General features: G+C 37.6%; 1 protein-coding gene across 6 annotated transcripts; it reads right to left on the reverse strand.

Moving 5' to 3' along the window:
* Positions 1-1,672: 1,672 nt before the first annotated feature.
* On the reverse strand, positions 1,673-15,237 carry TMEM71 (transmembrane protein 71). Of its 6 annotated transcripts, none has more exons than XM_084511336.1 (12): positions 15,093-15,237; positions 14,880-14,959; positions 13,447-13,505; positions 11,887-11,944; positions 11,052-11,264; positions 10,105-10,274; positions 9,421-9,600; positions 8,812-8,893; positions 8,255-8,304; positions 7,999-8,071; positions 6,714-6,738; positions 1,673-6,116 (listed from the first exon to the last, which is right to left on the reverse strand). In XM_084511336.1, the coding sequence occupies exons 3-11, from the start codon at positions 13,499-13,501 to the stop codon at positions 6,729-6,731; spliced, it is 891 nt and encodes a 296-aa protein (XP_084367462.1). In that variant the 5' UTR covers positions 13,502-13,505; positions 14,880-14,959; positions 15,093-15,237; the 3' UTR covers positions 1,673-6,116; positions 6,714-6,728. The 6 variants fall into 6 exon arrangements, with proteins under 6 accessions (XP_084367462.1, XP_084367463.1, XP_084367460.1 ...); XM_084511337.1 differs by having other exon boundaries at positions 1,673-5,316; positions 13,447-13,532; XM_084511334.1 differs by having other exon boundaries at positions 13,447-13,532.
* Positions 15,238-17,851: the final 2,614 nt, after the last annotated feature.

The raw sequence follows: 17,851 nt of genomic DNA on the forward strand, positions 1-17,851 counted from the left end.
CATTTTCAATATTTTAATTGTCTATATGAACGCTAGTTAAATACCCTATATCAGAGCAGATCTATGCAGCTCTAGAACTGGGCTCTACTATCTTCTTATGTTATCAATAAATGTTGAGCACTAGATGGGTGTGTGTCTTCCTGTAAATGAGAGTAATAACCGGAGATGACCATGCTCTGAAATGCTACCTATGGATTTTTTTTGTCATTGTTTCTTATACATGAATGAATTTCAATTGTCAAGAAATTCATTTTTGCCCAGTTTGAATCTATTTTGCCGCTGACAATAAATAGTAAGTGATCTCCCTGTCTTTATCTTACATAGGCGTTCTCATGTTATTTTATCCTCCTGTCCTGCTGGGGAGGAGGCATGAGAGATTGGCTGGGTGGGAGTCCAGCTGCTAGCCAGGGCACAGCAGCAAATAGAAATGGGGGATTGCAAAGAGGTGGTCTAGCAAGATCTTTGTGGAAGTAGAAGTGCTGAAGTGGATTTCTTGAGGGTATTTCAAATCCTGAAGTAACTCACCAGTAAATAAGGCAGAAATGGATCCAAAGAGGTGACTTTGTGAGTTAGGGTAAAATTACAGAAGATGCTTTCCTCTGTCTATACCACATTGTTTTTCATTTTGATTTTCTGTTACTGTTCCATTAATGCAGTTATCTTGTAATTTTTTGGGGGGTTGCCAACTTTGTCAGTTTTACAGAGGGGACACTGCAAGGCTGCTACAGCCCCCCTGTCCAACCAATAGTGAGGCTGAGCATATATTCCCAGCAGGCACAGAGGACCCAGCAGGTCCCTCTGGGAGCCAACTCCTCCATGCACAAGTGAAGCTCTCACAGAATCTCGCTCTCAGAGAGAATCGCACATGCATGCCCAGCTCCTGGGAGACATTTCAATTTCTTGCTGGCTGATCTTCCTTGAGACTCCTGCTGATGCTGGAGCACCCTCATTTGCTCCAGTTGTCGTGTGACCCCTGGTCTCACTCCAGTTGCTGCACTCGGACTCCCCGTACACACATATGCTTACCAATAGAGAAGCCTTCAACCAGAAGAAGTTAGAAATGGGATTTAATGAGAAGATTGCTCTGATGATGCACAGTCCCCAGGACCAAAGCTCTCCTGGGACAGCCCCGGCAGGGGTTGGGGCAAGGACTCATGTCTCTGTTAATGGGGCTCTGGCACTGTTCTTATGCCTCCTGCCTCCGAGCTTCTTTGTTGTGGAGGTCAACTTTGTATCCCATAACCTGAAAGAATTGCTTAACTGCACAGAACATTGGCTTTTTTGACTACTATGTTACTTAGCACACATGGGTTAATTCTAGATGCTGAACCAGGATAATCACACTGGGGACTTTCTTGTCTTCATTAAAACTGCAGGCTCTTCAGAACAAGGATTACTTCTTACTATATACTTCATGCAACAACATATTTGCCATCTGTAGGACATTAACACAATGTACATATTTTTAAAAATGTAATTTGGAGGTTACAGCACTTATTGTGTTCATTATTTTATGAGTTATTTTTTACTCTAATTATGTGCTAAGAGCTTCAAGTAATGCAAATCTGCATTCTTAGCATGAGACAATGTCCATGGCACAAATAATGTAATAAACCACATTACAAACAGGAGAATGGACTTGAGTAAGAACAAGAGTCCCATCTGGAATTCATTCCTTGGATAAACTCACTTTACTGCTTTAATACATTACATGTTTATTTGTTAAATGCATAAAACAGTACAATATAAAATATCATTCTGTGTCATAACAAAATAAGCTTTACAGCATTATCATCACAGTGCATCAGAAATATCTTGAATATGTGCTCACTTCATGAGAATATACTCATGTAAGGTGCTATAGCCCTAGAGAATTGATGTCCATGGATAAATTTTAGCTGCTAAAATTCTGCAAATCAGAAGTTTAGATGGAAATCAACTGACTGATACGCACTCAGAATCTGGAACTATGTCTTTCTATTTATTTCTTGTTTAATTGAGGCCCTGGGCAACCTGCTCTAGTGGGTGGCACCCCTGTCCATGGTAGAGGGTTGGAATTAGATGATCTTTAAGGTCCTTTCTAACCCAACACATTCTGTGATTCTATGATTCTTTGATTCTATGGTTGTTGGTTTTGTTGTTACTATTATCATTATCATTATATTCTATGGTGTTAACAGTTACTTAGTAACTAACTGTAATGAAATTAGGCTTTCATTTTCATACCAAAGTACCAATAAATCCTGTCCAAAGAGCACATAACCTACAGGGCGAGACAGAAAAGGCAAATAACAAATTAATCATAATATATGCAATTCCTAATAAACAATTTCAGTACTGATGACACTCATAAATATAGGAAAAATGTAAACAAGAACAACTTAACTATAAAAGTAAATGATAAAGAGGACAAGCAAAAGGCAGCATAAGAAATTGTACAAAAAGAATAATATGAAATGAACTAGCAGTTTTACTCAGAATATATTAAAATATACAAAGATGTTTACAAAACTCTGCAGCTAATTCACAATAAAATACACAAAGAAACAACTAGGCTGAATGGCCATACCTGTTTCCTGTATCAGCATGGTTTATTCAATACCATTTAAGTCAAAATGTTAATCTTAGTCCATATGGTTTGAGTTCTATTTGTAATACTTCCAGGAGAAAAAACAGACTTGATCACACATTAGGAACATTATAAGCTAAGGGACTCCATAACTATTATAATTCTGCTTGCTGCTGTTCACTTCAACATGAACATCCACACTATTAAGCACTATGTGATATATAATCAAGAATGACCTTGAAATTCTGCTGAACACACCAAGAAATATAAGACAAGTCATAATGATAAAAAATAATTGTAAGGAAAGGTATCAGATAATATACAGGGAGTTATAAATCTCTATCTTGAATTTCTTCTTCGATTTCCTTTTATATATATATATATGTAATGTGCTATATTAGAACTGAGTAAGAGTTTAATCACTTTAATCACTGAGGACAGAAAGAAAATTCTAGGAATCCTCACTCTTTGTAGATGTGTTGGTTAATCACTGCCCAACAAATGGTTTTACTTGATGAGAATTACTGTTCAATATTATTCTAAGCTTTATTCCCTAGTTAACAGAAATTGCAAATACTAATTACATCTGACAGTCCAGATTTAATCATTTAGATTAGAAAATGTTGTCTTCAGTTTTTCATCAGATAGATTTTGACTTCAATTTTTCTTCTGATGGGATTGAACTTAGCACAGTATTGTGCTTCTTTTCAGGGAAACAATATAAGGTTTGCTTTCCTGTCCATTGGAATATACTGCAGGGAACTGTCAAAGGCAATCAGTCTGGTAACTGAAGAGAACTTAGTTAATTCAACGTTAATGAATATCACAGAGGGCATCTCTTAGCAGATCCCACGCATCTTATTTTTAGCCTTGAACTCCTATTACAAAATTGTTCCAGAGCTTCGCCCTCTCCTGATAAGAACACTCGCAATTTACAGCTTTTATTTTTTCATAGACAGATTAAAGCAATTCATATTACACCAAACTTTTAGCAAGCTAAATCAGCTTCTTCTTAACTTGCTGTTGTATGTTGACCAATTAGCTTACAGTGAATCTAAGCTTTCTTGCTTTTCAGTGTATCACTTCTGTAACTGCAGAGTAATTGCAGTCTTAGACTTTTGTCTCAGTACAGGATATTATTCTTCCAGATTATTCTTCCAGGAAATTATTTAAATACTAAAGATCTTTTAATCCTCTTTAAAAATAAAAATAAAAAATTGTTTAGTAAAGGATCTGGTATAACTAGCAATAAAATAGATAACACAGCATATTTATAAATATTACACTATGACACTCTCAGTGCTCTCTATAGTTTAACAAAATAAAGCAGAATAATACTGACAAAAATACTCAAGTGCATTAACTACAACTAAACAAGTTTTATGAAAAAGGACATTCCCTTGTCACCTTTTATTGAAACTGCAAACCCAAGTCTTGTTACATCGGATAGTCTGCCTTCATGTAAGACCAATGTAATGATCTGAGCAAATGTAAATTACTATCATAAATTGCTAATTTGGGTGAAATTTCCCTGTTTGAGCTCTAAATGTTGAGCTATTGATGCTTCGCTTCAAAATATTACTAGCATATATTTATTTACCCTTTGAAAGAGAAACATACATATTAAATTGCTGTAAGTACACTTTACTTCATTGCCTCATTTCTTTATATTTTTGATGCTAGAAATATGGCTATAATGTGCTTGATCTTGGCTTGGACATAGAATTGGACAGACAGTGGTGTTTCAGTTTTGTAGATTCTTTTTTCCACCAGAACCTTTAGTGTATGTGCTTTCGTTGCAGTTTTGAAATCCCAGACATTATGCCTGCCAGCCTGTTTGTATCCCGTCAGCAGACCTAGCTCTCCCACAGCCAGTATTTCACATCTGATTTACCAGCTGGGGCTGTGCTAACATCACTTTTAGCACAACAGGGGACAAGTAGACTAGAAGGAGCACTAGTTATAGAATGATTTGGTGGTCAAGAGTGTGCTTGCTTACACATTATCATCATTTTGTTGCACAGGAAGATGAAATGAATTCTGTCCTAGCTAAACTGGCATATAGGGAGATATTTAAAGTAGCAGATTATTAAAAGCTTGGAGTCACAAGACAGCAGTTTTTGGTTACCCACAGGATCCATGTGTAATATAGTCTCTGTGGTAGCAAAGATACAAGTTGAAAAATAAGGCTCAATGTTTCCAAATTACAGTTACTAGCTGCAGGGTGTTTTTTGTTTGTTTGGTTTTGTTTCTTTGTTTTGTTTTGTATCATAACCCAGGTAATTCAGAGCAATTATTGCTTTTCCACATACTGACTGATGGTTTTCTGAAGAATCTCTTCCTTCTAATAATTGGGCACTGATTTGTCATCATTTACTTATACTTTTTGTGATGTTTCTTTCTTCCTTTTTTCTCTTTTTACAGTGCTAGCTATAACTGCCAAAAGACAATGCGCACACATGATACAATAATGCTTCTGAAATATTACCACATGTACTCATTATCCAAACCAATTATTGTTGACAGCATGTCATTACAAGAAATTAATACATATAAAGTATTTGAAGACATCAGCTATTTACCAAAAGCAAAATTAATGGGGATTGCTAAACACTTTCACCATTGGTTTACTATCAAAGTGCTTGTAAGACTCATGCTTACGCAGGACTTCCTTGACCTGAGACTAGAGGTACCACAATCTTTTTGCATTACTGCTTGCAGAAGTTCACCAAGAAGTATGGCATCACCTGTAGTTTGACCAGAACAAAAATAAAGCTAAAATGAATTGTATTCTAAAGGAAGAATACCAATAATTCTGATTGTCTTGATTTTGTTGTTGTTGTTGTTTGTTTGTTTTTGTTTGTTTGTTTCCTTGGGAAAATGTGTAACAGTGCCACAAGGAGGTATCTAGTAGTTTGATACTGAGGAAAACAAATTTCAGGAGGAAGAAAAATGAAAACTGGTAGTGAACTGAGAGTGAAATATATAGAAGTAAACACTCTGACTTTAAGTTCCTGTGGAAGGCAGGAGAAGAGCTTGTTTTGAAATGCTGGCATGCTGTCTCCAGTGTCCTGGACCAACCTGTATTTCACTTCTGCTAGGAAACAAGTCCCAAGTTCTCCATTCCATCCTGTAGTACCTGCTTTGGTTAATATTGATGCTGGCTTTCAAAATCAGTAAGCTTTAAACCTCTGGTGTTGTAGCCATGGATAAATAGTCCCACTGACTGTAGGAAGTGCCATATCTAGTGTCCACTGCTTGGCTGTGGATGAGCAGTATGCATTTTTCATCATAGGCTTTCATACTCTGCAAAGTGATCAAGTGCCTACACGCAGTTCTAAAATGCTTTGTTCTCAGGATGAACAACCTCTTTCTGAGGAATGACTCCAAGGTTGCACCTGCAGCTGTGCAGCTGCCCTTAGATCTCAGAAGCTGAGCTGCACTCATCCAAGAACTGATGAACAAGGCTGTTTTATCCAGTCTACAAGGAACACAGCTCCTGGGCACAGCTCCACTTAGGTTCTTCTTTTCATTTTTGTCTTTTCAACTTAGAGAGATGAAAGAAACAATGAACCAGGACTGGGATGGCCAACTTACAGTAGAAGGAAGTGAGTGCTCCTGTTTTAAGGGCTCAGAGCTATACCAAGACTTTGAAATGCTTGATAAACAAAAACTGGGGACTGAGAATAAAACTTGACTGAAAACTATTAAGGAAGAGAAGAAACTATACGGGTTTTTCAAATGTTTATGCTGCTTCACTTGTTCAGTGGTACCAGACTAGAGCAGTACAGCACCTGGCCCTACTGTTCAGTTTAAACTGAAGAGGACTTACTTTGCCCACTACTGAAAAATATATACTTTTTTTTTTTTTTTTTTTTTTCTTCCCTGGGATAAAGCAAAGTGGCTGTTTAACAGCTTAACACCTATTGTCAAACAATAACAAATATTTCATCCACATAAAATCAAATAGGCGTTTTAGACAGCAAAGTGGAATAATTCACTGTGGAAACTGGCAAAAGTCCTACAGCTAAACCTGCTTTTAATGAAAAGCTCAGGGAACTCTTCTGTTGTGCTTGAACCCTGTTTCATAATGGGGCTCTCCCAGAAATGTGTGGAATTCTTTCAAACTTAAACATATACTCACCAATATTCCTGCTTTTCAATTGTTCCTGTGGGGGGGAAATAAAAATAAAATGTGTATGTTTTTGTATGTCCTGATTCAAACAACAGTTCGTTATGTTCAATATATTGTGTAGGTTCTGGTTTGTCACATTTCCTTATGCTGTTGGATTACTTGTTTGAACAGGTATCTTTTCTTTTGTGTTGAGGGTAAAAGAGGTATTCTTTGTACCCCAGTAAATGGAAAGCTCTCAGAGTGTGTTTGTTTGCCTCTTGTGAGAACAGCTTTGTTTATGACTCAGGACTAAACTATTCAGGAAGTCTGAAAGCTGTACTTTGCAATATGCTAGTCCTAACTTGGTGGCCTTGATTTTATTTGGAATAAGGACATAGTGACAAAGTGTAATATACTATCCTTGGGTACTTGAGGTGTTGTGCTAAGACCCTTGGTTGATCAAAATCTGAGTCTATCACTGCAATATCGCTCTCCAGGCTTTGCCTATTTCCTAGCTTCCCATTTACTCAATTCAAATGCTGCAAATCTGTCAGATTTGTCCTGTTGCCCTTGGGATACATTAAAACATTGAACTCTGACACAGTATCAGAAACAAACAGTGTCCTTTTGAGCTTCACTTTCACCACATATTCAGATAAGCCCAAATGTTTTTAGTCTTAGCAGCATTTTAGACACATTCAGAAGAATTTTCTGCTGCATAGAAAGTGAAAGAATAATAATTCATAAATCAAACACATGCTTGCAGCACAGAGGCCTATGCATGAGCTATTCTGAAGAAGTAATTCAGATCTATGATGCTGCAAGTATTTTTCTCCAGAAGGATTTAGAAGCTACAACTCTGTGCAAAACTTTTAAATAAAGCAGTCTGAAACAGAGCCACATTAGCACCATTTTTCAACTCATCAGATTTAATATTTCTAAAACATTTATCAGACTAAAGTATGAGCCAAAGGCAAAGCTCTGTGCTGAACCTAATGGTGCATTGGGTTAGTGGGGCATGTCTTATGTTCATGTCTCTGCATGTTCGTATTATAGCGTATTAGGTTCGTCTTCCTTTTCTGTGAACAGTTAACTGTTACAAAATTTATTGCACATTATTAAAAGTCAGTTTTTCAAAATAAATGGAAATTTTCTGTGAATACAAATCAGTAACAGGAGAAGCCAAATCCCTATCAAAAAATTCATATCATGCCTTCTATCTTTTGACATGAAAACAACAGAAGGAATCTCTCCTTCCTCTCAATATAAAATTCCTAAATTTTTCTATTTATCACATGACGTTATTGCTACTTACCAAAACTTAGCTGTTTTGAAAGATGTGACAAGACCGAAAAAAGATGACAGAGCAGCATCTTGGGACAAAAGAACCGTGAAGTTTAAATGCAAAATCCTGTAATTGATTGAAGGCTACATTCTGTCCCCATATGCCCACATATTGCTCTTATCAGCATCAATAAGAGCCACAGATTTACATCTAAGGACACTTTTTTGTCCTCATATGTGACTTAGTAAAAGATTATGTGTTAAGTAGAAAGAAAGTTTGTACTTACAAACTAAAATTATCAGCAACAAAGTGGCAGACAATCCTCCCAGAAAATACCTGAGAATATAATACCCATAAAGTTTAGAAAGAGGCAAGAAACGCATATTAACAGAGGTGAAGACTGGGTGCGAAGAGAACAGAAGGTTCTTGCAGATGAACCAACAAAACTATCCTAGGTGAACTGCAATTTGAAACTTTAAGTTACTTAAGCTATTGTGGATAATGTCCTAGAAATAAAGATCTCAACATTCGCTGACTGAGAGAAACACCCATGTTGGTCATTTGGAACGACATGGATCCATTCTGATTCTTCTCAGGCTTCCATGACCCTTGTCCAAACACACTTGACAAAGTAGGTGCCTTATCTGCATACAGATTTCTTATTTTGTTGCATACCTACATAGCTGAGATGCTTGTCTGCATCAGCTATCATGTGAAAATACATTTTCACAGTAAGATATATTTAACTTTGAAAACTAGACCCTTATTTTATCTTTTATTAACCAGGTAAAATGGAGTAATCATTAACATAAGCAACACATAATAACAAAAAAAAAGAATTACCTTGTACATATTGAAATGATTAAACAAAAGACCAGTGCAGCCATCTGAGCAAGAACATTTCGCACTGTGCTGTTTTGTTTTTCTAAAACAAAAGTATGGAAAATAATTCTCATCAGTTTTCAGGAAAATAAATACATGATAGGAGGTGTTTGCAAAGACTGTCTTCATCCCATAAGGTCAGTCTCTTCAGTTTCTCTCTGTTTTTAAGAGTTCACTTAGAGTGATTCAAAGCAGAAACCTAATTTTCATGCTCTGGGTGTCTCTCAGGAGTCTTTTTCCCCCACGACCATAGAGACACTGTGCCCTTCAATGCTTGCAGGAAGCAAGCGTTTCGGAATAATTGCCCTTTTCAGTTTTTATTCCCATGCCCTTTCCTCTATTTTCCTCTTCACTTTTTTCTTTTTACATTTGTCACTGAAAATAGGAGGGGAAAAGATGTGAGCAGGGAGAAGTGAACAATACTGATTTTAAGATTTTATTAAGGAGTCATTTAAAATGCATGTTTTTGGAATAAATTTTGTTCTGCAAGGATCTATATCAACATTTTTAATGTGTGTATTTTTGGTTCACTCTAAAAATGCAGTATCTTAGGATAAGAGTGTAACATACCTGCCTTGATCAACGTCTCTTCATTTGCTTTTATCATGAACTGAGAGCAGGACGCTGAAGCACAAAATGGTTTCCCAGGCTGAATAAACTCCTCATCTTTGGTGAGAGAAGCTCCAAGAGATGCTGGAGTTTGCCCTTGCGGAACATGGCTATCATATTCAGAGGAAAAGTCTGAATCGCCTGCCAAAAGTGCATATGTAAATGAGACCACGCAAAAGATGAGCTTTGAGAATTTGTGGTAATAGATTTTATACACACACACACACAATACTTAATCATAGGGAGGTTTTCAGATTCTTAGGAGTAGGCAATTGGCAGGTTCAATGTATGCAAGAGAAAATATTCAGAGCAAAGACAAGGCTGCATAGAGCATTACACAATGATGTTATTAAAAGAGCCAGGTGAAAGCAGCCAGAGCCAGATATTAATTGCACCGGGATAAATGTCACTGGTGATGTCTTTGTATTCAAGCTCAGTCTAAAAATGTCCTTTTGACACAAAGGTCTTTGTGGACTCACATTCCATGAACTTTAATGCCAAGAGCTCAACTCACCACTTATAATTCCATTGTTCATCTAACCTTTACCTGCACATTTTGGGAGACAACCCAAACAAAACCTATAGGAGGAGCTAAGAAATTTCCAGAAAATATAGGCTATAATATTGTAGCTGGTCAGAGCTTACCAATATCAGCCTGACTGGCCTCTAGTTTACTGCATCCATCAGACCAGGGATCATCCCCATGGGAGGACTCTGTATTGCTGAGGACAGTGCTGCTGAGCCAGGAGCTGGAGGTACTGAGACTGAACAAGCTGGCAAGAGAGCGGCGGATTTTCTTCTTCCGCCTGAATATGCTAGAAAGAAAAGACACATTGTCAAGGGATAGAATTAATTAGTCTTAATGAACAGGGACAGAGCTCTGAAGCTTGCAGAGCTGAGATGCAAGAACCAGGTTTGGATATGGTTCCCAGCTCTGTTGTTGACCCTGGGCATGTCACCAAGGATGTATCAGCAGCATGGTAATGTATTGGGCTACTGTGATGTTGGGTATTGTGGTACCAAATGATACTACTGTTGACAGACTTCGATAGTACTCCCAGTGTTCTCATGCTCCCCATGAGTTTCATGTGGTATAGCCTGGATCCCCAGATCCACTGTACTTTGTACTTTTTTGGACTGCATTTTATATCCCATCCTAGATCAATGCTTCTTCTGAAATTGAGAGGGAGTTTTCCCAATGAGGAATGCTAGGACCAGACGTTTTTATTATTATTATTTTTTTAATTATTTTATTCCTTATCATGATAACACCCCATTGGCAAAATCAGTTGTAACCCTTATTTTTCTTTATTTCACACAACTCCAATTATAGCAACTGTACACTGAACGGTTTTCGGGTAGTAAAATTAGTTATGACTGAAAATTAAAGGATTTTAATCACTGCACTCTGCAAACTAGATCAATTTAGATACTCCCATTAACAAACAACACTAATATACATAAATAAAGGAAAAAAATAAGAAATCTTAAACCAACCAAAATGTAGGCAGCCATGCAGGTATCTCCAGATAAGCACAGAGATGTTGAGCCAACTGCCAGCCTGGAGTAAAACCTGCATGTAGTTCACTTACCGAACTAAGTTCTCTTTGTATGTAACACTTGTCTGGGATGGTGTCAGTGTTATGTTGCCCTCTTCATCAGACAGAAAACTGTCTTCTGTCAAAACGTAATAACCGTTAGAAAGCAGTCGGGGGCTGCGGCGACATGTGAAAAGGGAGCCTCTGAGAGGGTCGGTGGAACAATACCCGCAGGCAGTGTCATCAGCCAGAAAGGCACAAGCATAACTGAAAAGGAGAGAAACCCAAACCTCCAATTAAGTGAATGTCTAGACAGTGCAAAAGCATGATTTAATAATAGCAAATTTACATATGCCATCAACTCTCAGTTAATGGGAGCTGGCAATGAGAGATGGATTTAAAATATGCAGATAATGCTTTTACTTCTGGACCTAGGAGGCTTCAGCCAACTGCAGCGTGACTGCCTCACGTTTTCCAGAGCTTCAGATTACTCTTTTTTTTTTTTTTTTTTTACTTATGGTGAGCCCTTTCTCCTCAACAACTTGACTTTCCAAGTGGCCATGCAGTGACATCCATGAAAGGAAAGGAAGACATTGTATTGACTGAGTGGTTGAAATGGGCCAGCAGCAGGTTTCAGTATCCCATACAGAATGTGACAGAGGGGGAGCATGATTTCAGTAGTGGGGGGAAGAAAGTGGACTGGAGGTGTTCTAAAACCTCATAATTGCAAAGCTATTGCTTCTAATGCTCCATTGCAGTACTTCTAATGTCTCTTTAAATTAGTAATTAAATTAGTATCAACACTTTAATTCCGTGTGGCCAAGGGGAATTTTACAAAATCTCCAACAAAATAAAAACAAAATTAAACAAGTATAATTTTCCTCAATACCTCCGCAAAATATGTTCTGAGAGGCCGCGTCCGTGTTCTCCATCAAACGCTGTTGAACCTGCAGAGGCAAAGGCCAAGTAAGAAGGAGTTGTTATCATATCCACTGACAGCTTAAACAGTTGACAGGTTGTCACTGACAGGTACTTTGTGTAAATCATAAAAGAAGTTAAACAAAATGAAAAATTAATTAAGAGAGTGGTTGAAAGAGGTAAAAAAAAAAAACAAAACAACAAACTAGCATAGGAAAGATGAGGTGACTACAGGAATACTGTTTAATATCACGCCAACCAGGACAACATAGAATCAGAGACAACCATAATCAAAAACTTGTACAGGTTATTAGTAATTTTAATGTTATTTTCCCAGAAATCTGGTTCATGCTGAAAATAGTACACATTACAGAGTAGAAAGGAAGGGCCACCATTACCATTGTAACACATTTTTTGGGTAAAATTTGCAGACATGGCACAGCAGGCATGGGGAAAGAGACCATGGCCAAAAAAAATGACAATAATACTGTGGCAGAAAATTAAGGAAATAAATAGGATTTGTCTGGATTATTACAGCTGAAGTTTGCAAAGTACTGCCAGATGTTCAGCAGCTGCCAGAATCAATCTTATGAAATGCAAGCAATGGTTATCCATAGGGAGAATTTATATCCGTTGTTACATAGAATCATAAAAGATATGACCTTTCCCTATAGAACCTTACCTAAAAGTGTCATTAGAGCATCATTCTTACAACACTGTTATTAAATGCCTGTCACTCACCTATGAGAGAAGATAGACCTAAGAGGATTTTTTCTTCCTTTTTTTAATGTTCAATTTTGAGCTGAAGCAAGGGAAAGACATTAAGGTCAGTGTTCCTACTTTGGTAGTGTTGTTTACCCTCATTTGGAGCTGGGTTGTCAGTCACAGCCTGGATACTGAGCCTTGGGAGCCAGCAGAGTTGCCAAAGAGGGAAGTAAAACTTTCTGGGGTATTTTTTAAAAATTAGTCCTATTATCCTACTCCCATAGATACTGTTTCTCTGACATTAAAAAACAAAACAAAACAAAACAAACAAACAAACAAAAAAAAACAAAACACATTTCACTTTACTGTGAGGAAAATTATGCTCTAACCCTGGCAAAAACAACTTGCAGAGAGACAACTGGTAGAAACTTGGTGGAGGTACAAGATGTCAAGCAACATCAGTCAGATTGTCACACAGCAAAATGTCCCAAAATGAATGTTATGTGTGTTTTACTGACTTACATGTTGTAGACCTACTTTTTCACACACAACCAGCATCTGAAAGAACTTCTCTTACTTTATGCAAAATCATGCTTACAATCATGATACTCAATTATGCAAAAATATTATACTAAAAAAAATAAAGAAATGTGTCTGAACACTAAAAAAAAAAAAAAAAAAAAACCAGGAAAAAAAATCAACAGGTGGTTAGTAGACCTGGATGTAGACTAAAAAAGGCTAAATCCCAAATTTTGTCAGTCTCCCAGGATTCCCTCCACACCAGGTTGTTTTTATTAAAAACACAGGCAAATATGCACAGACTTACTTGCTCTTGGTGTTGATGCAACATGTGATATTCCATACATCTTGGAAAAGTTCATACACCTTGGGATAACAGGTAATATAGATTATCTGTTAAAGAGTTTAAAAAGATAGAGAGGAATGTTTTGTTTTATTTTGTTTTAAAATCAGGAAGGATACCATCATGAACATATATCACAGTATTAGTTATAATACAGTCCACTGAATATTCTCACTAAGACAAAACTGATTGGTTGTAGGGCAAATGTGTTTGAAAAGGGATAAAAAGGAATAATTGCATCAACTAAATCTATTACAATTCTTTAATAATCTGACAGCAAAACTTCTTTCCAGCAACTGATAGCCATATCACGGTTGTATTGCACTTGATTTTCTCACTTATGCTAACACAGAGTAGCAGCCACTAACAAAGAACAACTGTAAGGATCGTAGCTTACATATGGATAGTGCTGTCATTAGAAAGCTTTGACACAAACTGAAGAAAGCAGCAGAGCAAACCACAGTTCCGCTGCTGCTAATTTGGATTACTTCATAAATTTGTGAGGTATGTGAGGTATGGCTCTGCAGGACTGAAAATTTGTACTGAAGGCAAAATTCAGGTAAAATATAGTGTATACATATGCTTATAACACAGTGTAAGAGCTATACACATGTAAATACATTACTGGGGAGGCGATGACTTTCTCTCTTTTAAAGAACATTTTCTGAGCAGTTGTAATTTGCTTTTAACCCATTTTAATTTATGATAATGTCAAGCTTCTATAAACAGTCATGGAAAAGGGAGTCCAACAAATTTTTTCTCCACTCACTATCATGAAAATCTGTGGCTTATGCATGGGTGAAGAGGGCTCTTGAATGTCATAATTAGCTCAATGCTGGAGAAAGCACGTAAGCATCATGTTGTAGACAATGCTGCATAGAGTCCTAGCTGTATTTAATATTCAGTTCCATTTGTGGGCTATTAACAGTGTGAGCAGCTAGAGTAACAACACAAGCAAGCCGAAACAAAGCATTTGAACCACCACTGTACAATTAAGCAGCAGTATATGTAAATCACAAAATGAGCATCAATATAGAACCTTTAACAGCATGAGAAAAGGCCAACAGCTTTAAGAAAATTCACTAAAAGCGAATCTAAGATGAACATAGCAATAAACTATGGCAAGAATCCAAATTGAAGTTTAAGGCAACACCCCCTTGAATTTCAAAACACCTGCAAGCATGTGTCATAATATAAAGAAAAAGTCACTGTGCAAACCAAATCTTTCCCTCCCCAAATTAAATTAATCTTTAAACCAACTATGTCCTGAACTGATAGCCAGCAAGACCTTGTGCATGTTTACACTGTAAATATTTACATTAGGATGTACCAAAATATAGAGCTAACTAGTAGAATAGTTGAAGTCCAGGCAACCAGATTTATTCTATAGTACCTACCAAAGATAAGTGTCTACAAAAATATTTTTATTTGTTCACACAAATCAGTCATTACTGAAGAGCATTTTAGTCTTCTCTCCCTGCAAGTAATGATAAAAACATTCAGAAAAATACAAAACTTCCCGAAGAGCAGCATATAAACGATTCTGAAGCTTAATTATTACTCAGCTGACAAAAGTATTAAGAGATAAATATTTGTAAAATCTTCCAAACCTGGAAAATCCATTTCACTATTAACAAATGCATGCAAAAAAGTTTCTCATCAACACCAGAGCCTCTGAGACATAAGTGTAGGGTGCTCTTTCTGCAGCTTCCTGGCGCAGAATGGCACTGGGTCTTCAGAAAGGCAGGTCTATGAAGTCCCTTGTTTCCTTTTGAAAACAGCCCGTGCAATCAGCAGCACAGAGGCAGAATGAGGTCATGCTTCCTGTAATGTAGCCTCACACCAGAAGCATTCATTTTGAAGAGCAAACTGAAGATTAAGATTAGCTGGGGGAACACACTTGCAGATCGTTGTGAAACACAGGCAGACGGATGATAAATAACATTTCTTTCCAGTTTTGACATGGAGAAGAAAGACAAAACCTTTTCTCATACAGCAAAGTGGCACAGATTTTAATTTCAGCTTTACTTTTCTATCGTACTCAGAAAACTTTAGTGGTATAACCAAGTCAGACCAGTGAAAGAGCCAGTGAGCCTGACGGGCTTTGTTTGATGTAGGAAAGTGAGACAACTACCACAAAATCCATGCACAGTAACAAGATACTTTGCAAAAGTGTTATTGTACAGAAGAAGCATTTAGTAAGAGTTCACAGTTGTTTAAGTTCCATGGTCAAAAACATTATTGTAAATATAGGTCATGTAATGTTAAGATAAATTCCTTTGAAAAAGGGAATTTTCTAAGATGTCCTGGCAATCAAAATGATTGGCTGCAGAACTGTTACATGCAGAAGTAATTTAAACCAGACTACTCTACACCTATGAATTACACAGCTGTAGGGAAAAAAAACTTCATCTGCAGAAAAACAGACAAAAGATGCAGGTATGCATCTCTCCTGATGTGTGCATGCATCACTGACAAAAAGAAAGCATAAATCTAGTAAAGTATGACTGATGTGCTTTAATGACAGCTTTCTCTTTGGAGAAGGAAAAATATTTCCACTGATAGCAAAGTAATGGAGAATTCTCAGTAGCTTTCATATCTGAAAGCCGCTATCCCACAGGCTTTTGATGCACGTACTTCGTGCACTGGTGAATATTTTACAGGTAGGTGCTAGCCTATGGTTGAAATAAACACATAAAAGTTTATATATAGCTTATTTATTGCCCTCCCTGTTGTTCCTCAAAATACCTACCCCACCCCAGCTGCATCTCAGCCTCGTAAGTATAAATTATAAGGAAATGAATATGCCAACAGTCCGCTGTGCAGTAGTTTCAGTGCAGTAGTTTCAGGTCAGTTGCATACATTGCAAGTTTAACCCACAAAAGGAAGGAAACAAGAAATTACAACACTAAGTACCACATACATTTCTTCTCTTCTCCTACCCTTACTGTACCTTTGACAACACTACAAATACAGTATGAAACATACTGCCAGCAGAAAACACATCACGCTGGGTCTGACAGCCCGTGGGAGGCCTCCACCTGCAGGGTTCAGGCCCTCAGTCTACACCGTAGCAGTCCCTGGGTCCCAGTCTCCCCAGTTGCTGTTGCTATACTCACACCCCATATACCTGCACACAGAGTTGAGTCCCTTTTTGAAGAAAGAGTTTATTAAGGAGACAGAACAGACTGTGCTGATCAGACGCAGGGCATGGTCAGACCAGCATACTGACCAGCAGAGAGTTTACTATGAGACAGACCTTCTAATATCTTTACCATTGCACTTTCCTACATTTCTTCCTCCCCAAATCACCTAAATCCGTACCTTTCCACACCTTTTTTCTCTCACCTAAAAATCACATAATAAATCTTGTGCCATCCCCAAATGATCTCCCCTTGCACCCCCTTCCATGTCCCATGCTGCCAGGCAGCAAGACCCCTCAGTCCCAAAGATGCTCTGGTGTTGACCCATCTGGGTGGGTTTCATACCTGGACACTGGGGCTGAGGCTCACCTGGGGCCCAGACAGGGTGTCCCTTCTTTTGAGTCCTCACTTCATGTTCTCACCTGCCCTCCTCTCAGAAAGGGTATTTTAGCAGTGAAGTGCCCAGTAGAGTGAATTAAGTAAATGTGGTGGAGGGTGGAGGGTGCTTATTGATTTAATGTAAAGTTCACAACGTTCAGATTTTGCAGCTTCAGTGACCATGGTATCAAACCATTTGTCCCAAATCACAGCTCTATAATGCCCTTTATAGAGTATTCAACAAGCAAAAAAGATTCTGAGATATCTAAGAACTAATTGAAACATTCAGAAAACTAGGAGAGGATTGGGTGGTAAAGAAAATCACAGAGCAACTACATGGGGTCCAACTGAAGACCATGTTGCCTACTATTCTGTCACCCACAGGCACCAAAATCAGGCTCATAGTGTAAGGAGCAGGATGAGAATTTACACCTTTCCCTGAAACTCTTCCTGTCTGTATGCTTGCTGCAGAGAAAACTGAGACTCATTTTAATTCACCTTTGTAAATCATCACCTTTTAAGCTAAGTGTATTGCTTTATGCAGTAGAACCACTTAGCAACGTCTGAACTGTCCTGGTAATTGAAAAACCTAATTCTCACAAATCCAGCTATCTTATTTCAGTTTTAAGAGAAAGCTGTTCCTTCATATAACTAGAGTTTCACTGCAGTTTACAGAAATGTCACATTATATATGACTTTAGTAATTTGCTTGAAAAGAGGAACAAATTCATTTTTAGTTTTATCAGATGGAAATCCTACACCACCTAACTAAAAACCTTGCTTTCAGGCTTGATGTTTTTTTTCTTCTTTTTTTCCAGCTTAGTTCTTTTAGCTTAGTTGCTCCTGCT

This window comes from Aythya ferina (genome assembly GCF_964211825.1).
Source record: "Aythya ferina genome assembly, chromosome: 2".
Taxonomy (NCBI): Eukaryota; Metazoa; Chordata; class Aves; order Anseriformes; family Anatidae; genus Aythya; species Aythya ferina.